At 43.4% G+C, this 22,826-nt stretch overlaps 1 protein-coding gene across 1 annotated transcript; it reads right to left on the bottom strand.

The window, feature by feature from the left end:
- Positions 1 to 4,020: 4,020 nt before the first annotated feature.
- On the bottom strand, positions 4,021 to 22,162 carry jph3a (junctophilin 3a). Its single transcript, XM_004566384.3, has 5 exons — positions 20,780 to 22,162; positions 12,763 to 13,543; positions 11,921 to 12,045; positions 9,326 to 10,575; positions 4,021 to 5,845 (listed from the first exon to the last, which is right to left on the bottom strand). Exons 1-5 carry the CDS (start codon positions 21,159 to 21,161, stop codon positions 5,765 to 5,767), a joined length of 2,619 nt encoding a protein of 872 aa, XP_004566441.1. The 5' UTR covers positions 21,162 to 22,162; the 3' UTR covers positions 4,021 to 5,764.
- Positions 22,163 to 22,826: the final 664 nt, after the last annotated feature.

The raw sequence follows: 22,826 nt of genomic DNA, 5'->3' as shown, positions 1-22,826 counted from the left end.
CATTCTGTTTATTTAGTAAAATATGCTCTTTATTACCACCAAAGAGGAAGATAAACATTGTTATAACGATGAGTTTAATGGGTTCCTCGGCATCACGGTGGGATCCGCATGCAGCACAGAATTATCACCTTCTGTGTCCTATGGGCTCAAAATGTGGTCATAAATATTTTGTACTTGTAAATCAGGATTTGTATGTGTAAAAAAAAATTTGTGTGTGCGTAAAAAAGATTTGTATGTGTAAAAAAGATTTGTGTGTGGACTTAGACAAAAAAAAACCCTGCAAGTTACAAATACGAATTTTGACCCCATTTTTCTTCCTTTCATCTGATTGGTGAATGTCATGTCAATCACAAATGTAACAATCCAATCAGAGAACAGATGGGTTTGGCTGTCGGAGGGGCACTTTTTTTGAACTGCAGGTCTTTGAAGGGAATAAATGCCTGTTTTCATGCCAACCCAGCGTTTTCCTTCATCACCACGAAGGAAAACAGTCTGTGGTCGTCCGAGTTTGGTGATTTTTGTGTCACAGGTCTACGTGTTTAATACAGGGACTTCCACAGCCTTTTCAACAGCGCTGCGGACCGCGGGGTGGGGGCGGGCAGTGTTTTGGAAATGACAGTCTTCATTACAAAGCTTTCTTCGTTATGAATTAGCATACATGTTTTTATTTAACATTTGAAGAACTAGCAAGAAAAACAGAAACTCTTGTAGAGGACATAAAGTCAGAGATAGAAAAGACAAGGAGCAGGTGCATCTAGTACAGGTAGAGCTGCTGCAAAAACCCACAGAGCCCAGCAGCCAGCAACAAATTCTGGATCCTTTGCTTTTAGTTAGCAGTTAGCATTAGCAGCACATCCTGCGTCCGATGTGAAATGACTTTTATGCTGCGCACTGTGACTCACAGCAATGGTCCCGGGTCAGCCCTGACTTTGTGTTAAACTAATCCTAAAGTAATAATGGTATTTCTAACCACTGATATACCACAACTTTTTCCTTTCAACAGCTACTGAAAGTTAGAGGACCTAGCTGCTATCGGATATTTATATAGAGATCCTCCAGCTTCAAACTGTATCACCCTTCAAGGACCAGCAGTTCAAAAAAGCGCCCCTCTGACAGCCAAACCCATCTGTTCTCTGATTGGATTGTTACATTTGTGATTGACATGACATTGACCAATCAAATGAAAGGAAGAAAAATAGGGTCAAAATTCGTACTTGTAACTTGCAGGGGTTTTTTTTGGCTAAGTCCACGCACAAATCTTTTTTACACACACAAATCTTTTTTAAACACACACAAATTCTTTTTACACATACAAATCTTTTTTACACGCACAAATCTTTTTTACACACGCACACATTTTTTTTACACACACAAATCTTTGTTACGCACACACAAATTCTTTTTACACATACGAAACTGATTTACAAGTACAAAATATTTATGACCACATTTTGAGCCCATAGTGTCCTTTTATCAAAACTGAAAAAGATCATGTATTTTAGTTCAAAGGTGGCAGACTTTTTAACATGGGCTTCAGCTTCCTTAAGCACTTTTCAAACTGTTTCTTTGGATATAGGCGGCTCACTGGAAGCATGGCTGTCAGGAAGCAATCTGAAGGAAGTGAAGTGGCAAGAAAAGAGTGAGTTATGCCACATTATATAAGAACTGGACTGGAAATTGTTGGCAATAGGTTTTGTGGAGTGAGGAATCCAACTTTTAATTTAAATCATTACATTGTTTAGAGGAGGTCAGGAGAGAGGTATGACTGTCTCCACCTTCTATAAAACATGATGGAGACTGTGTCATTTCAGCCACCCGTCCTTCAACACCGTGGAAGCGGTGTGGGAGCTTTGAAGCCTTGAGCTATGGAATTTGGTTGTTTTGGGGGGGTTCCTGACAAGAGTCGACCAGCATCCAAATACGAATGCTTCGAATGTACATCAGAAAGACTGGAGAAATATTCCTGAAGACAACTAAAAGAAATAACTGAAGAGGTTTCAGGTTCAGACTGTGGCGAAGCCTCAAAGTGGACACACCAATTATTAACGTTCAAGTCTGTTAGAACAACACAAACTGTTTGTGCCTTATATAATGTATTTTCACAGACTATTCCCTGTTTCAATTAATCAGTTATTTAACATTTTCATAGCAAAATGTAATTAAAAAAACTGAATAAGTAAAATTAAATTAAATTAAATTAAATAAATAGGCTGCATAAGCTTCATTTGGGCCAAATACAAAACAAAAACTTGCTCCACATAAAGATAAGTGTTGCTGGAGCTTTAGACTTAACATTTTTTGTACTGACTTTGAGCTCATTATTATTCAAAATCATTGTTTTAAAAACTTTTTATTATATCACCCACCATTATCATATGACCTTTTTACTTTAACTGATCCAATACAGTGATAGCAAACTGGATAGCCGTATAGGCTAATGGTTCTGTTAAATGCTGGGTTTTCCATTATATTTCACCAATTGTATAATAAATATCACCACCTGTGCTCCTACAGCTTTGAACTATGGAATTTGGTTGCATTTTTCTTTCACCACATTTGGATGAGCGGGTTGAGTTGGGAGGTTATCAGACTAGCTAGCTAACTAACCCAACTAGCATTACTTACTGTCATATTAATGGAATGTTAATATTAACTAGAAAAAAATATAAAAATACAAAAGCTTAAAACTCAATCAATAAACTGTAACACTGATTCTTCAGTGTCTTTTCAGCCCATTTGCATCCCCAGGGCATGACAAATTTGGCTGTTTCAATTTGACACTTTCAAAAGTGTTACTGTTGTATGACAGTGCATTTTACACTAGAATCTGGTCTTCTCTTAAACTTAACCACTTACCTTTTAATGGCTAAGCCTAACAAAGCTCTTGCTAACAGATGAGCAAAGTTAAAGTAGTACCTCAAAAAGCAGATTCTGTTCATCTGGAGTGTTTTAAGTGGGAGAAATGTTTCGTCACTCATCTGTGTGACTACTTCAGTCTCATCTGACTGCAGGTTTCCCCAGCCGTAGCAAAGTAGTAAGTAAAAGTGAAAAAATAAAAGTGTCTCCCAATCAAATTTAAACCAAAGGCTTATATAAGGCTTTTATACCTGCAGCTTAATTCACTGCTTCACCTCTAAGGTCCAACCGTGGGCTCAGAAATGGAGAAGACTTCTCATGGCAGACAATAATGCTGCAGCAGTTGCATCAGGACAACAACACCAGAGGACACTTTGTGCATAACATGGCATTAAGGAGAACGTGTTGGTCTTTTAGTAGTCAGACAAAATACACCAACTTGTCAGAGCCGCCATGCCAAAGGTTACAGCTGTAATATTCTTTAAAGAGGTGAGTTATCCTTAAATTGCCCCACACGCAGTTGGCATTGATGAGGATATGAACTCTATAGACTGACACTGTTCTAGACTCTCAACGTTTTTTTTTCTGCTGTAAAGTTGGGCATTTTAACATTCATGTCTATGGGGATTGTCTATAGGTGGCCACTGGAGGAACTGGAATTTTAGTAATGGGGCGTCAAACATAAGGCCCGGGGGCCAGATTTGGGCCAGCAAAGACTCCAATCTGGCTCAATGGATGGCTTCGGAAAATGTGGACATGTTAGACTTTTAACTGTATTTTCACAAGTTTTAGAGCTTTTCCTACAGTTAAAGGCCTCCCTATGGCCATTGATACGACACCAAAACAATTAAGTGATATATTTCTATATTTTACACATTTAGTCCTTCCAATTTAAGTCCAAAGAGTCATGTTGACAGATTGCGTTCATATATTACAGCAGTCTTTCTTTACCACATGGGAAAGTTGCACTTCTTTTTCTTATATACTGACAGAAAGGGAAGTTGCACTGGTCCACTTCACACAAGGCCAAAGAGGGCTGTATGTGTAAAACCATGTAAAATGAGTTTGACATAAAGTGCAGGGCAGATAGCTTTTAGACTTCCTGCTCAACATGTAGTCTGTACTGGCTGTAGTATGGGCTGTAGATGAAATTACTTTCAGTAATAACCACACCAAGCTCTTTAATTTCAAACATTTCATTATTTTCTCCACATTAACTTTGAAACAACCTCATAAACCAAAGAGTAAGAAAGAGCATGCTCGGGCATGCAATGATGTCACAACATGATGATGCCACTGGGTGCGAAGTATAAAACATACAGTAGCAGAGAGTTTCTTTTATATCATTCATAAACTCGGGACATTTCAGTATCCACTGAGAGTTAAAAGCTAGCGTTTATTTTACACTGCTCTCCATGTCTCACGTAGCCTTGTGTTGCTGGATAAGAGAGACAAGAGGGAGAAATTCACAAACTGACACCAGATTGAGCAGGCTAAACAAACATGCTGGAAACAAAAATCTCATCCGGTCTCAAAAAAAAAACAGTTTTCTGGAAATGACACCGTAGAAACCCCATTTTTCCCTTTTCGACTGGTCCAAAAGGGGCGACTGGGAGAGAGAGACAAAACAGTGCATGCCATTTCAGGGTGAAGAGGGAAGGGCTGATTGTGTGGAGGGCCGAAGGATGGGGATCGCTTTTTTTTAATTTTCAAGGTTATTTGTCTCCTCTTAGCCTGCCCGTGTGGGGTGTTTGATCTAGGGTTGGCTTTTAAATCAATTTGAGAACCAAAATGAATAAATACGAGGCACTCAGCATTCTCTCTGTCTTGCAAACTGCAAAAAGTAACAAAGTTGAAGAATAATGACACATACACTTATATATTAGAATTAGTGATTATAACATAACAGTCTCAAGGCTGTACAAAGGGGCAAGGCTGATACCTCCTCAGTATGTCAGCAGTTAAATGTGTTTTTTTTTCTTTTTCTTTTTGTTCGGTTTATTATGCACGCAAACGTGTGTTTATGTGGTTCCACTTTACTTGTAATGAATTCAGAAAGTTCCTCTCGGATTAGACCAGGAGGGCTTGGCATGTGTTGGTCGCTGGCATTTGATTTCGCAAATCAAATATGATTTGGTCATACTCTGTGATTTTGGTTGAATGTGAAGTGTCTGACAATCGAGAGGTGACCATCAGGATGAAGTGCGCACAAATGAAGACAGAACAGTGATGTTAAAGGGATAGAAAAATGCACTTTTTAAAATCTCACACAGCCTCATGCAATGGTTGCGTGTTTATGTAGTAGAGGGGAAAAAGAGAAAAGAATAATGACGGAGCCCTTTAAAATGGATCTACTCTTGCAGCATAGTTCTGTAGCGCATAGTGCGAATAGAGACTGATGGATTTGAAGGAAAGGAAAAAGGTTCAAAGGCAAAAGGGGGCTTAGGACTGAGTGTGTTTCTCATGATAACCAGGAACATGGGTTGCTATATTCTTTTCTAGACTGATTTTAAAAAATGGGCAACGCTGCCTGTGCCATCTCCAGTCCACTGATCTGTCAGCGACGGGCATCCGTGCACGTGAGCCCGAAACAACACGCTCGTCTAAAGCTGCATTTTCTTTCTTTCTCGTGACTCTAATTCAACCGCCTTTTATCATGTGGACGTTCTATGGAAGTTATATTGAATGAAAGTCAAAATAAGCATTTGAAAAGAAATGGTGTGTTTGTAGAAACTGAAATGGGCTTCAACAGAGGTGAAAAAGACAGTAGCAACAATAGAAAGGCTCTGCTGTGTCCTTCACTCGGGCTGCGGGCTCCAGTCGAATAGACAGAACGTCCATCTCATTAAGTAATCATATAATATACCGTAGTTATCAATAAGTCTTAGTAGATCATACCTGTATAAGCTTAAATAAAGAAGTGAATGAAAAGAATGGCTACTCCAATATTGAGTAAAATGACCATAACCACCAGAATAGAGCTGGAGCCCTAGGAGACAAGAGAAGAGAGAAAAAAGCAATTAGTCCAGTTACAGCACCAACGATCTCAGTGGAAACACAAACACAGACACTCAGACTCTGGTCAAGATTTAACAATGGACATCTGAGTAACCCACCAGGCTATCAACAAACAGGTTAGAGGTTAGAGTTGGGCTGCACTTTCTGCTCAGGTGCCTTAAAGAGCACAATAACTGGGCAAAATAACGTAACAGATGTGAGTCTCGATTATATTTTCTGCGTCCGTGAGTCTGCTTGGGTCCGAGTGACATAAAGTGACAGCACGTTCTCACTCCCAAAGCGTAACATTTTACACTAGGTGACCAATCGTCAGTATATTATGCCTCGGGAGTGAAAATGAAGGTCCATGTTGTTGCCAGCCCACAGAGGAGTCCGCAGTGACTTAACTTTTTTTTTCCTACATACACTCAAAACACAAGGAGGTTTAGTTACTTATTCTTCAACTAGTTGTGTTTATGGTTTTCCTAACATCTGTTGAAAGTTAACATCCTAAACTATCTTATGTAAGCATGCACTCTGTAAGAGGAAGAAGAAAACCCCGCCCAAAAAAACCTGAAATTTGAAGAATTACAAAAGTAATACCCTAATACCGAAGTGTTTTTGTGAAACTCAAAAAGAATACTTGGTAACTTGATGTTATGCTGATTATTTTAAGGCTTGTTAACAAAGTTAACTATGTACTGATCACCAGACAACTTTGGCCCATCACAGGGCACGTTTAGACCACACTGGTGCAAACTACATGTAAAATTCATGATTTTTGTAAACACAACTTCCTCATGATAATGCCCACCCCACACGTGTCCACGTCTACCTATGGAATAAGAAGGCAATAACAACGAGTGTGTCATCTAGTGGACACATTACAGACTCTGGCTCCTTGGTGTCATTCTTACAATCGTCCACCATGACTGATGCAGGAAAGTCTTGTACTGAAGACACTGTGTAAAGAATGCATTTATATGGGAACAGAAATGAGGAAATACTTCTAAAACCAGAGCACTTCTGGATTTCGGTTCCATTTTAGACCCTTTGTGGTGATGGACTTTTGAATTGTGTAGTGGGAAAATTTTAGGCTAGACCCAGGAGTTTCTTAGCTAATCTCACAGCTACAGACCTGAGTCAGCTGAAGGTGGTTTACCCCTTTTTGTTTTGGTTTTGAGAGTATTCATATTTTGCCTTCATACAGAATCTTTGTAGTTGTTTTCAGACATTTTTCAGTCTTGAGATCCTTTTGAGTTATTTTTTTTTCATTTCCTTTTGTTGTTTTGTGAATCTGTGAGTATTCAGTTTCACTTTGTGCTCGTTTTGAGTCTTTCCGTAATTGTTTTAGGAATCTTTTGGTTAGTTTATACCTTTTTGTTGAGATGCTGTTTTTTTCGATTGTTGCATTTTTGAATCTCTGCATGCAGTAACACCACATGTTAGCAGTTTTAGGGAAGCTCTTGGATCAGTAATCTGTCCATTGAAAGTTCCTTTGTTCAGTGTAAAAATTGAAAATGTAACATTGTGGAGTTAATTGTGATAGTTTCGTACCTTTGATTCTTATCACAGTGATAGATATTTTCCAACACAGGCGTCTGTGCAGGTTCTCGGTCACCCCGAGTCTTAAGAGCTTGAAAAGCTAGAAAGGAAGTGAAACGTCTCCAAAAAACTTCAGGAAGTCCAATCGTCTTCTTTTTATGCTCTTAATAATTTCAAGACAGACGTTTATCTGCTGTGCTGATGATTCAGCAGTGACTTTCATATCCCACTGTCGTCTAACACTGAGAAAAATGATTTTTCTTGAGTTGTTTTAAAATTTCCTGTCTAATACATCTTGGCATTTTGTGAACTAAAAGTCTTTTAATCTGAAAAATCATTTGATTTTTATCATTGAGGCACTGTGACTAAAACGTGAAGTTTTGGTAAACACATAGCTCTTCCTTTAAATACACTGAACAAAAATATAAACGCAACACTTTTGTTTTTGCTCCCATTCCCCATGGGATGGACGTAGAGACCTAAAATTCATTCCAGATACACAATATAACCATCCCTCCCAAACAGTGGTCACAAATCAGTCCAAATGTGTGGTAGTGGGCACATCTGCTATATTGAGATAATCCATCCCACCTCACAGGTGTGCCACATCAGGATGCTGATCTGACATCATGAGTAGTGCACAGGTGTACCTCAGACTGCCCACAACAAAAGGCCACCCTGGAATGTGCAGTTTTTTGCGCTATTGGGGGTCTGGGGACCCAGAACCGGTCAGTATCTGGTGTGACCACCATTTGCCTCATGCAGTGCAACACATCGTCGCATGGAGTCTATCAGATTGTCAATTGTGGCCTGTGGAATGTTGGTCCACTCCACTTCAATGGCTGTGCGAGGTTGTTGGATATTCGTGGGAACTGGTACACGCTGTCGTATACGCCGGTCAAGCACATCCCGAACATGCTCAATGGGTGACATGTCCGGTGAGTATGCTGGCCATGCAAGAACTGGGACATTCTCAGCTGCCATCTGCCCTGAACAATGTGAACCATGATTCATCCGTGAAGCGCACACCTCTCCAACGTGCCAGACGCCATCGGATGTGAGCATTTGCCCACACAAGTCTGTTACGGCGACGAGCTGGAGTCAGGTCAAGACCCCGATGAGGACGACGGGCATGCAGTTGAGCGTCCCTGAGACGGTTTCTGACAGTTTGTGCAGAAATTGTTTGGTTGTGCAAACCAATTGTTCCAGCAGCTGTCTGAGTGGCTGGTCTCAGACGATCTTGGAGGTGAACCTGCTGGATGTGGAGGTCCTGGGCTGGTGTGGTTACACGAGGTCTGCGGTTGTGAGGCCGGTTGGATGTGCTGCCATATTCTCTGAAACGCCTGTGGAGACGGCTTATGGTTGAGAAATGAACATTCAATGCACGGGCGACAGATCTGGTTGACATTCCTGCTGTCAGCATGCCAATTGCACGCTCCCTCATTGCTTGTGGCATCTGTGGCATTTTGCTGTGAGACAAAACTGCACATTCCAGGGTGGCCTTTTGTTGTGGGCAGTCTGAGGTACACCTGTGCACTACTCATGATGTCAGATCAGCATCCTGATGTGGCACACCTGTGAGGTGGGATGGATTATCTCAATATAGCAGATGTGCCCACTACCACACATTTGGACTGATTTGTGACCACTGTTTGGGAGGGATGGTTATATTGTGTATCTGGAATGAATTTTAGGTCTCTACGTCCATCCCATGGGGAATGGGAGCAAAAACAAAAGTGTTGCGTTTATATTTTTGTTCAGTGTATTAACTCTACACTAGTTTTGTTGCATTTAACTGAAATATGTAGGTCTTATCACACAGCTCTTTTTCTTTTTCTTTTTATCAGTGTGTTGTGGTAACAGCAAACATTATGTTATTATGTGTTAAAAAATGAACTGTTAGCCTGACAGAGCACTGCAGACTCACTGAGTTTGATTTGAGGGTGAATTGCTCTCCTTCCTGCTCCAGAGTGATGGGCTGAGACTTTAGAGGTGGGGAGAGGGTGAGGTCCCTGTGCAGTGGCCACTCCTCCAGCTCTGCCCCCACATTCAGGTTGTCCAGCATCTGTACAGAGTCCATGGATCCTTCTCTGACCGGTCGAAGGCTTCTGGATCGCAGCCTGTTGTTCTTGGGGGCCGGGGACTCTTGTCCCAGCCCCCGAGAAGTCTGCGAGTCTGGACAGTGCAGCCTCATGTCGACTGTATAGTCATTCATCTTCTCCTCGTCCTGCTCTGTGAGGCGCGAGTGGGCGGGGCTCCACCTAAGGGTGCTTTCAGCAGTCCAGCCCCCGGTGTGGCCGTCTAGCCTTTGGTCGATTACAGCGTGCTCGTTAAGCTTGTGGTTGGAGTGGTTGTGCTGCTTTGGATGGTGGTTGGAGTAGACATGCTCTCGAGGATTGTAACAAGAAGAAGAGACGTGGTCCTTGGCATTGTGATTGGACAAGATATATTCTTGGGGCTTGTGATTGGAAGAAGCATGCTCAGAAGTCTTGTGATTGGACATGTTGTGATCCAAGGCCTTGTGATTGGATAAAATGTGCACCTGTGGCTTGTAGTTGGAAGAGACATGCTCGCAGGTTTTGTGATTGGTGGACGAATGATCCCATGTTTTGTGATTGGACGATGAGTAGTCTCTTGACTTGTGATTGGAAGAGGCGTGCTTGGAGAGCTTTTGGTTGGACAAGGAATGCTCCCAGGCTCTGTAGGAGGAAGCGTGGTCCCGGGGCTTGTGATTGGAAATGGATTTCTCCCGTGGCTTGTGGTTGGACAAAGGGGCTTGTTCGTGGCCATTTAGTTGTCCCTCCTGCTCTTCCAGAAGGGAGGGCGTAGTGGAGCGACTGCTACACGCTCGATCCGGATACATGTCGTCGCTCCAATTGTTAGCCCCGCCCCTCGGCAGATCCACCCCCCGCCCTTCTACCAGCACCTGGATCTCAGCCCCGCCCTGATCGTCCACGGCGCTCTGGCGCATGAAGCAAGCATTCCTGGGGCGATGGGTGTGTTTGAGTGGACTGTGGGGAGGTGAGGTGGGTACGCTCAGCACGGGGCTGAGATCAGGTGTTATCACAGGTGGCGTGGTGTCAGGAGTGCACAGCTCCGGACTGTCTGTTCCTGTGGAGATGACCTCATGGTCTTTGTCCTTGGTGCCCTGGTGTTTGGGCCGCTGACATTCGAGCCCTATGAAAACAGGAGAACAGCACCAGTGAGGTGATTTGGCACCCAGAGCAAAGCCTACAGCGCGAGTATGTTTGAGTGTCATCGGCACACAAAAGGAGGAGAAGAGCTGCAAACAAACGGAGCCTCGTGCTGCCAGCTTAGAGAGGATTATGAAAGTGAATATACTTGATTTAATTTGAATTCTTACAGGCTAATCCTTTGTAGTTTATTATGAGATTAAAATGCGTGTAACACTGGGCCTACGCTTAAAAGCAAATTCACACTTACTTTATTAATCTGTAAAGGTTCCAGTAGGCGTACTTTTGCATGTAGATTTTAAGAAAATTAGTGCATTTGAATCCTTTAGCTATGACTCATAATTATCTCAAACAAATTTCTGTGGAAAATCTAAAAAATACAGAGTACTATAGAATCAGTGAAGCTAAGAGAAAAGCCTGAAGGCAAAAAACAAATAGAAAGGTTGTTATACCTTTGTTTTATCTTTATAGGTTAATTAGAAAGTGTACATTATTGTACTTTATTGAGCCCCGTGGGGAAATTGCTCTCTGCATTTAACCCATTCACTCAGTGAAGCAGTGGGCAGCCATTGGGCGCCCGGGGAGCAGTGTGTAGGGACAGTACCTTGCTCAGGGGTACCTCAGGGTAGCTGTTAAGGGGAATCGAACCCCCGACCTTCCGATCATGGGGCAACAACTCTACCTACTGAGCTATCCCTGCCCCCTATTTATTTTGCCTCCATAAACAAATAGTTTGTTTATGGCTTTAAAATTGAGATAAAATATACCATATACATAATATCTAAGCAGTCAATTTCTACCATTAATTGACTGCATAATTTGCCAAATGACAAATTCATTTACAGCATTTACTACAAAAAACTGTTTTTTTTCTTCTTTCCTTTTGCAATGCTAAAATTGCGTTTTTTATGGTTTCCAGTTCTATCGAGGTCTGTGGAAAAATGTCTTTCTGTCTTGACCTCCGTGAGCACAGGCACACATCTGAGGTCATACCGGTCATATTGAGAAACACTCATTTTGCGGCTTCACAACAGGGCCTCAGAAACCAGTCGTCCATCAGATGGGGGAGGCCACTCATCTAAGCTAAGCTAGTTAGCATTTAGCTCTTATTTATGCATGCTACATATCATATAACTCATTTGTGAAAGCAGGATCATAACAAGAACATGTAAAGTGTGAAATTAGCTTAAGCTAACATCATCTAGCTACCTGTTACTTGCTGCAGACCCTGTTGGTTAGTTTTGGTAAATGGTAAACAGACTGATTCGCACATAGTGCTTTGCTACATTTGTTACATTTAATGTACTGACACTTGTGCACCTACTAACCATTGCCATAGATGTGAAAGGAGGGTGAAAGCTCTTTGGCAGCTATCCGAGCCAGTCGACACTCCTCCGTGGCTTTCTGCGCCACACCTTCTGCAGCCTCTGCCTTCCCACGAGCGTGGCTCATCCTGAACAGAACAGGCAGAAACAGCAAAGTCAAAACGTGTGTGTATTTTAAGATAAATTATTTTGTATCTATGAAGTAATAAAAATGTTCTCCTAAACAATATCCAGGTATTTGTAATATCTAAGTGAAACTTTCATACGAGACTGCAAAAAATATGTTTTATCGAAAAGAATGCATGACTGTCTCTCAAAAAGTTTGCAGTTAAAAAAACGTAGTTTGATTAGCCTTTGAAGGGCTAAATATGTGCTGTGGCTCCCTATGAAACAATATAGACAATATAAAGCACTACCCCACCACACAGGAACAGATAATTGGTTAGTAATGCAAAGCACACCATAGTTTGTAATATACCACTTGTTCTTTTATTCACGTCTCTGGGGAAGGTATTTGACCAGATTTGAATCCCAAATTTGTGAGGTCTAACGCTAGCTCATTTAAAAGAAATCATCCCCCGGTAATCAGGGGACAAAGACAATGATTATTGTACAACACACTGACACTCATCAAAAATGATTTCTCCAAAAAAGCTAGTTTTGTCAAACAAAGGGCGACGATTAGGCTTTGGACCGAGGGTCGTCACCAGTGATGTCTTAGACTTCAGAGGATTTAATGTTGCTTAATCTTGCTGGGTGCGCAGAGGTGTGTCACCAGCTCTATCTAACGAGATACGTTCAAATTATTCCTACGAAGCGGTGACCAGAATACTGGAAGATCTAACCTCGACACAGCAATCTCTGCTTTCTGCTTGGCGATGTCCGCGGCCTTCTCCGCAGCTTCCACAGCTCGGTCCACCTTCTCTCGGATTTTACTGGCCCTCAGGGGGATCAGGTTCTTGCGTTTTCCGCTCACCAGTACATTCTGCTTGTATTTTCCCTCCTCCTTGGTGCCATCGGGGAAGGTGGTGCAGCCATATCCGTGCCTCTTGTTGCCCGCCCATTCGCCTGCATAATGCAGGCCATCTGAGCGCCTGCTCACGCCCCAGCCAGCTCTCTGGTCACTCCTCCACTCTCCAGCATACATCTCAGTGACAGTGGCATCCACAGGAGCGCCCTGTTCACTCTCACTGGTGTTGGAGTGGATGTCAGATGCAGCAGAGCTGACGGTGCTCATGCCGGCCTCGCTGCAGAAGGAGCTCTGCTTGCTGAGCTGACTGGCTAGAGAACTTTTGGACTCAGAGCGCCGAAGCTTCAGGCCACTTAGGATAGACTGCCGAAAGCGGCCTTTTCTCTTCCTCTGCCGTTCGGCCTCACTCGGTGCCACAAGAGCAAACCCACCCCGGCCCACTGGGCTCCCAGCCAGTCCGGCCACCACCCCATCTGTAGGCGTGGTGGCAGTGCCATCCTCCAGCACAGCAGGAGGGCCATGGCTGTGCTCAGAGCGGAGAGAGTTTATAGATGTTCGCAGAGGGAAGAGGATGACAGCTGCCATGCCGTACGGCACACTCTGTCGCACACCATAGCCGTGGCGCATCCCTCCCAGCCACTGGCCTTGGTAGGTTCCTGAAAGACAGACAGACACAGCACGAGTCAGACATAAGAACTGCATTTTATTTGAGTGTCCAAATATGGTAAATGGCCTGTATTTATATAGCGCTTTACTAGTCCCTAAGGACCCCAAAGCGCTTTACATATCCAGTCACCCACCCATTCACACACACACATTCGCACACTGGTGATGGCAAGCTACATTGTAGCCACAGCCACCCTGGGGCGCACTGACAGAGGCGAAGCTGCCGGACACTGGCGCCACCGGGCCCTCTGACCACCACCAGTAGGCAACAGGTGAAGTGTCTTGCCCAAGGACACAACGACCGAGACTGTCTAAGCCGGGGCTCGAACCGGCAACCTTCCAATTACAAGGCGAACTCCTAACTCTTGAGCCACGATCGCCATATCTATGTGTAAATTCATTCAATAGTTAGATCATTAATTGAATTCTCAATGGACCAAACAGGAGAGTAGCATGCATGAGGAATACACTAATGTATGCTAACTGTTATACAGTAATTGCCAAAATGGTCTTTGCATTACTCAGTGGAAGGTCTTTGCAAACTCAAAGTGCTCACTGAGTAGCAAAGTTGGTGTGCAGGGCTAATTTTAGGCACAACAGGATGGATTACTGAGAACTGGTCAGAGGGCTCCCGTCCACTTCTAAATTGTCAAACTGCCAAGTTTTCAGAAGATGTCAAACCCCAAACTTCACATACTCACATAGCACAGGGTTAGGAGTTAAGTTAATTTAAGCAAATTCCCTTCAAATGTAATCAGCCAGTCGCCTCATGCATCAGCCTCATAGGTAACGTTGTTCTGTGTTTAAGGCCGATTCACATGTGTTAGCACTTGAGGCTAAAAGTGAGGACACGGTATAACACCCAGCTCTGTCTCACAGCTCAGTGTTTAGCATGACCTGAAACCAGTGGATGAAACTATAAAGTCATGTTAAAGGTCAAAGGGAAAGGTAGTTTCCCTCCACTGGGTATTAGAAAGAATGCAGTCGCAGTTTAATTGATTGGGGTTTTTACCCAAGCATTTTGCTAATTTTTGTCAGCAAGTAGTCAGAAATGCAACAGGAAAATGCACAGCTGTCTGTCAGAAATGGCAACTAACGTCTTTCATTCTGAAACAGGAAAAGTCCTGGTGACGTGTATGACAACACTGACACTTCTGAGAAATGCCACATATATTTAGTTTCTGTGTTGACTGTTTATGAACGTTTTCAACAAGGTACAAATAAATCTGCCATAAAATTAAAGCTTGACAAAGATGTGTCTGGACTCACTGTGAGCACACCAGAGCTTTGCATACTAATTTGCATCTGTATGTCAGTCTAAAAATGCCATCCCTGCCTCATGTGGATGGAAGTGTAGAAAATATTCCATAATGTGAGGAGGCTGCTCAGCATCCGATCTAATATGTGATGTGTTTGTGCATCTTTGTGTGAAAACTACACGCTGCCAAGAATAAAATCTTTAAAACACAGCAGTGCTAACTTGAAGCAAAGTGAAATGGCATTAAAATAATAGAAACACTTGAAATAAACCATAAATAACACTTGTTTTTTTGGCTTCTCCCAGTCTGCAGAAAATACACATATGTACTCTGTAAAAACAGGAAAAGCTGTAGTGGAGGAATCTTTATGACTGAGCTGTTGAGGATTTGGCAATTTAGGTGGAGGAGGTGAGCAGAAGACAAGCCAGCATATTATGATACAACGAGGGGGTTGCTGTTGCTCTGAAATCAGCCATAAAGGTTTTATATATGTCAAGCCTCCTCTCTCACTATGCTCCTCTCTGTCTACACCAAGAACAAAAAATCAGCTCCAGTTGATGTCCAGACCTCCTGGAAGAGGGCAAACTCCTGAGAGCAGCCTCCAACCAAAGCAGGTCTGCTCTAAGGAGAGGTCAGCATCCTCTCCTCAAATCCCTGAGGTGATCAGAGCAAAGGGTGAAGTAAATCTAAAGTTTCATGTTTCTGGGAAGGAAACTTACCAGCGTGTTAGTTTCACTTACAGTAGGACTCATTCCTGATTATAAAGCTGGAGAGGTTTATGTTGCAGTCAGCCTTTTAATAGCTGTCTGTTCTCTGTTGCAGATTGGGTTTAGTAGGTACTGCTCCAGCTGCTTCTGATCACAGCTAAAGTCATCAACCTAGCAAGCCAGCCACAACCAAGACTGCAAGTAGTGAATTTTAAGGATTGAAAATTCTGTGTGTGAAAGAAAAATTAAAGATGGGTCACCTGTTTTCTACACACAGTAGTCCAAAACTGAAAAAAAGAGTCGAGATTCAGTTTTTAGAGTGGCTGATTAATTCAGCCTGACCAATCCTTGAGTGCTTGTCAGTGTCAGTGTGTTTCCTGTCTTATTTTGATAGTCCTTGTGTCATGTGCTTGTGTTTAGTTTTGCTTCCCTTGTCTCTGTGTTGAATTTGTTCCACTTGAGTTTCGCGGCTCTCTCCACTTTCATAATCACCGGTCTGTGTATTTATTGCATCACTTCCCCTTTGTCCTTTGCCGGAACTTCAGTTCACTTTCCTCCACGTGTCTTGTCCTTAGTAGGTTTTCCCAGTCTAGCATATGCCTTCATTGCCTTTTGTCTTTTATTTTCTATCCTTGTCTGATCTTCTATCTTTAATAAACAACCTGCCTTTTGTTAAGATCAAGTTCTGTCTTCAAGTGTCTGCTTTTGGGTCCTCTCTTCAAAAACACTATCTGCACCAACGGCTCATTAACTCTTGGTTTAGAAACTCTATTTAATGTCTGACGTAAACATGCCACGTGGCACACATGAAGTTCATTTCATAAATTCTGGTCATTATTAGAGTTAGAAAGGAGGGTAGGTATCCAGAGTATGCTCATTAGCTGCTGACCTGCCAATCACAAGTTGCTTTGCAGTCACATCTACTCCTTACTCATCACATCTGGCTTCACAACACCAAGACAGCAGTGGTGAAAACGGTCAGCTCAGGGCTTCATAATGAGACGTCGCTAATCAGTCTGTGATGTCTGGTCACATGACTTTGTCCATTTCATTTCTATACGGCCAATCTTGAGTCGATCGTGGCTCAAGAGTTGTAATCGGAAGGTTGCTGGTTTGAGCCCCGGCTTGGACAGTCTCGGTCGTTGTGTCCTTGGGCAAGACACTTCACCCGTTGCCTACTGGTGGTGGTCAGATGTTGCCTACTGGTGGTGGCGCCAGTGTCCGGCAGCCTCGCCTCTGTCAGTGCGCCCCAGGGTGGCTGTGGCTACAATGTAGCTTGCCATCACCAGTGTGTAGATGTGTGTGTGAATGGGTGGATGACTGGTTGTGTAAAGCGCTTTGGGGTCCTTAGGGACTAGAAAAGCGCTATACAAATACAGGCCATTTACCAATAGTCTCTGGGTCTTTCTATCTGTGCTTTTAGCTGGCTGTTTCCATGTCTAGAAAGCTGTTGCTCATTTCCAGAATAGGCCTGTGTCAGTGCCATAGATGTCCCAGTGACAATGAGTGAGTTAGCACCCAATATGGGTACTAACATGCACTTAGAAGCTGCTCTTAGAATAATATCAACCCCCCAATATTGGGTTTGTTCATTCAAACTAGGTGAAATGAAAATGAAAGAAACAAAAATCAATACATAAACAAAACATTGATTTCCACTATTGGCAAAGACAAGGGAGGACCATTAATTTTCCTAAGGGACCACATAAGAAACTGGGACTGCTGAGGAGAGCTCCACCAATAGGCTGAACTCAGTTCTGCTCAATAGATTAGAGGGCAGCATTTTTTAACCTATTTGCTTTTAAAATACAAAAGGTGCTGCTTGCCACTAGGCAAAGCAAACAACTGCTTTGGGCTCCAGATCAGTGGGGACGCTGAGGGATACCACACGCTGTGAATCTAGCCTTAAATGTGTGGAGAGACACATGAGTAACCCAACTACCATGAGCATCACATCATTTCTTTTCCTTTGATGTTAGCAGAGCAGCCCAGTGTCCAGTGTGATAGACTTGCTATGGATAGATATATAGATGAAAAAAGCTAGTAGTTACAGTATTAATGCTTCATAATCAGTTAAGTTGCTGTGCATTGTTACTGAAAAAAACAAACCCAATATGTCTATGTTATTGAATATTTTATAGTACGATTGTTGTGCTTGTTGGTGTCAGATTATTTTCATGTGTTAGTGTGACAAATGTTGAAAAAATAAATAAATTTAAAAAACATTTTCTTTGATTATGAAGCGAGCAAAACGCTGTGCATACACAACAAGTTTACTCAAGTAAACACACCCAGAGAGGAGTTCGGTTATGACCACGACAATTCTCATGTCTTCAAACACCCAAATGCCACACGCAGTCTTAAATCTTTATTTTGTTCCAGAGTACATGTGTCCCGCTGCTCTGACGCTGTTTCCGCTCAGCTCTGAGCTCTTCGTGAGGTTTTTAAGGATTTCAGTATCGGAGCTGTCCGCGGTGCTGAAACAGGACAGGACGGCTTTTGCACGAGGCTGCTCGTGGCCTGCTATGGACGCCAAATGCGGCTGTTATGGTTTTTAATGAGCACTTGCTCTGTTGGCAGCTCTGTCAGTAAACCTCTCTCATGTGTGTGTCTTATTTGGGGGGCGGGGGTCTTTGATGGAGAAAACCTGCACATTTATTGGGTTGTGGAAAATGTGTCAGCTCGCGCGTGCTATATTCATCTGTCGGTGGTCTCCCACGTGAGCGGAAGAGAGGAGCAGAGCTGTCGCGTGACGCAGTCTTTTTCAGTTAAAATAGGGCGTATGAACCCGTGCAGCCTTCACACTCGTGCAGGGAGTCGGTAAAAAAAACGATCCACCGCCTCCCGGTAAACAATCTCCACCTTCAGCCCGCACGCGCACACGCAGTGCTTTTATTCCACCTGCATCGCTCACTGACCTCTCGCTCCATCATCTGGGTGCTCGGAGGCGGGCTACCATCGGTGATCAAACGGCCTACATTACAACCCCCCAAAGTCAGAAATAAAGGGAAATGACAGCGGCAGCGAGCCAATCAGAGCAGGAGAGCCGTGCGAGCTGGTCTCTTGTGACACGTTGACCTGCTGTATCAATGTTTCCATGGAGACTTTCATGGCACTGGGGAGAGGGGTGAAGGTGTGTTTTGATAAGTCTGTGTGTCTAAACAGGAGTCACGACTCAAAATGGCTTAATTTCTAATATTAGAGGTGTCCTGTTTTTAAAGCCTGTTTGTGTTCTCTTAAAATCTCAGAGAAAGGCTGCTCAGGAGAGCCTCCACAGCGCGAGCCCGGCAGACAGTCAGCACAATATCTTCTGGTGTCCTCTGTCCTCTTTAGTCCTTTTGCACATTTTTGTACATTATTTTGACATTTTAGGTCTTTCACGGTAATTTTTTAAAATCTCTTGATGAAACATTTTTAAAAGTGCTCACTTTATGGCTCTTGGTTGTCTCTTCATATTCTCTGTTTTTGTGTGGGGGGTTTTTGTAGTCAGCTTGTTTCTCCTTATACTGATTAAATTTTTCTTTGAGGTCAATTTTCACCACTATGTAGTCAATTTATATCTTTTTGTAGCTGCCTTGTATCATTTTGAAGTCAATTTGTGTCTCCTTGTTTTCAAGTTGTGTCTCTGTGGATTTTTGGGGGTTTCGTGTGTCTTTACCGATTTTCATTTCCCAGTGGATTTTTTGTTTTGTTTTGATCATTTAGTGTCTCGCTGTGGTCAATTTACTTTGTATATTTCTTTTTGCAGCTCTTTAGCATCTCTTTGTAATTGTTTCATTTCCCTCTGTAGTGATTTCTCTGTGTCATACAGTTGTGGTCAGAACTTTGTGTCATCATGGGCGTAAATGTCATGGTAACTTTTTCAATAATTTGTTTGAACCATGCTTTCCACACTTGGAATGAATGCACGTCTTTAATGATCAAAAATTTTAAAAAATGGGTGCACGAATTTGAATTTCTTTTGGGTTTGCTCTAATCTACATAGGTTCAAATAAACACATATACATATAAATACTAATAATTGTTTGAATGTCCCTCAGCAAGTTGCACCTCAGTCAGATGCTTTTGATAACCATCAACAAGCTCCTGGCGCAATTCTGACTGGATATTTGACTGCTCTTCTTGGCCGAATTAATAGGGTTCGTTTCAAGTGGTTGGTTTCCTGGCAAGGACCCAGTTTTCAAACATAGTCCGAAAATTTTCAATAGAGTTCAGGTTGGGGCTTTGGGATTCTGAAAGGCTAACCCAGGAACCACCAAGGCTCAAGCCTACCATGAACTGAAACACCAGAGTTCCTGTTCACACTGAAGCCACTTTCATTTGGTCACATTGACAGGAGCCATGTTTGGAGGAGTAAAGGCGAGGCTTTCAAACCTAAGAAAATTGTACCAACTGTCAAGCATGGTGGTGGTAACATCATGCTCCGGGGCGGATAGAACAATAACAGAAAAGGAGAATTACCAAGCAACTTCATCTCAAATCAGCAACTTGGCAGTCAAAGCAATTGGGAGTTCCAACAAGACACTGATCACAAACAAACATGAAAACTGGTTTTGGAAGCTTCATGAATGGCCTTCCTACAGGATCAATCTCAGCGAGGACAGTGTTTGAAAGCCAGGTCTGTGCCAGAAAAACAACTAATTTAAATGAATGCTACCGATTTTGCAAAGTACAATTTGCTAAGGGACATTAAACTAAATATTAGTGGAAGTGTATTTGTAACTTTGTGTGGATTGGAGAAATTCCAAAATAACTAAACTTGTGAACCCTAATCTTGTTTTTTTAAGTCATTAAAAATGTGTTTAATCGAGGAAAAAGGAGAGTTTGAAGAAATCATTAAAAGCCACAACTTACCATGAAATTTGAGCCCATGATGAGTGGAAGTAAACTTGTGAGTACAGCTGTACCGTTGCACTGCTTTGCGCTCACACTGTACACTATCAATACTTTACAATTGCACATTATCCTAAATATAGCCTTTTAACACCTAGGCCTCTGCTGTGGTGCCCAGTAGGAGTCTTTAGTAACCTGTCTGTGTTCATAGATGTGAGCCACACGTTATTTATGTGACCTACATTGGAGATGTGATAAAGTGGAGCTAAGCAGATGAAAACGTAAGCAAGCTGCTCCACTTGCAGCTTGAAAATTAGTTTGTGGAACAAGCTGGAATGTTTTATTCAGAGAAGCTAAAGTGGACCAAGCTGCTCTTTAACCTGGTCTGAAAATCTGTGTAGATATAAGCTGCTCTTAGCTTCCTTACCTCCGTCAGAATAGGTTTCAGTGCCATATCCATCCTGCAACCCATTGCTCCATGTCCCCTCGTACCGGGCCCCGCTGGCCGTGCTCTCCAGCTGCCCATATCGACCTTTGAACCCCTGCGTCCACTCTCCTCTGTATTCCCAGCGACCCTTGGTCTCCACTCCGATGCCATGCCGCTTGCCCTGTGCCCAGGTGCCCTTATAGCTGTTCCCACTTGGCCACGTGTACACGCCCAGGACCTCGAAGCCGTGACTCCAGGCCCCAGCGTACTCACCCTGACCCTGGGGTCCTGTGCAGACACCTCGGCCATGGGCCTTACCCTGCTCCCACCCCCCGCAGTACGACCCCCCGTCATCAAAGTCAAACCTGCCTCCAGTGGACATGCATGAAACAGGTTTAGGCAAATCCTTAGAACGTCAAGAAAAAGAAAAAAACAAGGGCCTGTTTCACTCAGAAGGAGCAAGGAGGGTGGAGGCCTCGTTTAAATCAGGTAGCATACAGGTTCAGGGCCTCGAACTTCCTCTCCGCTTAGTTTAGTATGTGGAACGCTAGCTGGGTGTTTTAGAAACAGCAGGACAGGGCCCACGGAGCATTGCCTCATGACGGAGAAGCAATCCGAGCCTCAGCGATGGGTCTGGAGTGACGTACACAGCTGCCGTGCATGCTGCTTCCCATGGGCATGCGGGCTCAGAGTGCTTCTCATCCTCCTCCTCCACTTCCTCCTCCACCTTCCTGCTCACCACGCAACCTCACAGGCCCTTCGCCTTGGCCGTGCAGCAGGGCGCTCCAGACAAGCGAGGCCTAGGCTTTTCCAGCAGTCCCGCAGGCCCACAGAGTGGCGGCGGTGGCAGCAAGTGAGCGAGCTTGGCTCAATTACACATTAGAGCATCCTCACATCCCTGCATCACCAGCTCACAGGGATGGATACAGGACAGGGATACTGATGCACTCATACGCCATGTTTAAAAAAACTGGAGGAGTTGAAGATATTTTTCTATAGCATGGCCTGGATACAGGCAATCCAGGCTAACGCTCAGAGACACACATCCATAGCAATCAAACGGACTCAGCCCTGCACACACGCCTTGGCGGACATAAAGCAGTGTGAATATCTCCCCGGCTCTTCTTCCCCCTTTTCCTCTCCTCTGCTCGGCCGGGATCCAGGCGACTCTCTCCAGTGAAGATGAGGGATGCAAAAATCAGAGGCGGATATTATTCCTGTCCTTTCCCCTTTGTCTTCTCCATGCCAACGCTCACCTAAATCTGGATTGTTGTTGTAATGTCCCGATTCCACCAAGTCATCTGTCCTCTCTTGTTTTTTGCTCTCTCTCTCTCTAAAATCTGCTCATTACAGGACTGTTCCACCCCAGCCAATACCCCTCCCCCACGCACACGCACACACAGCGAACACACACTCCTTCTCGGAGCTCTTAAAGAGACAGAGGGATGGTGCGAATAACTGCATGTGCAGAGTTTGCTGCTCTTTCCCTGTGGGAATACCGCCTGCTTTTCCTAATTATCCAGCCTCATTTCTCTCTCGCTCTCTCCCTGTGACACTCATCCTCCTCCCAGACACCTGGTCAGTCAGCAGTCTGTTTTCCTCGAGGTTTGTGTGCTCCTTAATTGTTGTTGTTGTTTTTTTCATTTTCATCTCAAAAGCAAACCAGTGCAGTGTAGCTTTCACTCGAGTGGACACCACACAGACCCAGAGCGACCTCCTTAAATGCCAACAAGGCCTGAAAATAAGTGTCGCTGTGGTATGAACTGGAAAACCAGACGTCTACATTTGTAGATTAGTTATCCAGTAAATGTATTGTTATTCACTGAATTGATGATATTAGAAAGTTTTGTGTCAGTTTGGGTGAGCAGGAAATGAAGGACTAAGAGATAATCCACAGGAAATAGATTATAAAGGTCTTATGAATTTTACATTTGCAGTATCTTTTATTCATATAAGTTTGGACCGTGACAACAGAACCTCACGTAATGCCAGGTGCCAGGTTCCTTCTGTGTCTCTCCGAGACACAGAAGGAAAAGGTGTGGCACTT

The sequence above is a fragment of the Maylandia zebra genome, linkage group LG1 (assembly GCF_041146795.1).
Source record: "Maylandia zebra isolate NMK-2024a linkage group LG1, Mzebra_GT3a, whole genome shotgun sequence".
In the NCBI taxonomy this organism is placed as follows: domain Eukaryota; kingdom Metazoa; phylum Chordata; class Actinopteri; order Cichliformes; family Cichlidae; genus Maylandia; species Maylandia zebra.
This window is presented reverse-complemented; position numbering and strand designations above follow the sequence as displayed.

Bases quoted from the DNA above. Each gene is read 5' to 3' on its own strand.
- jph3a (XM_004566384.3), bottom strand. From the start codon at position 21,161: ATGTCCACTGGAGGCAGGTTTGACTTTGATGACGGGGGGTCGTACTGC. The intron at 13,544-20,779 runs GTAAGGAAGCTA...TCTGTCTTTCAG, and splicing joins TGAAACCTATTCTGACGGAG to GAACCTACCAAGGCCAGTGG. The intron at 10,576-11,920 runs GTTAGTAGGTGC...CTGTTTTCATAG, and splicing joins CTTTCACATCTATGGCAATG to GGCTCGAATGTCAGCGGCCC.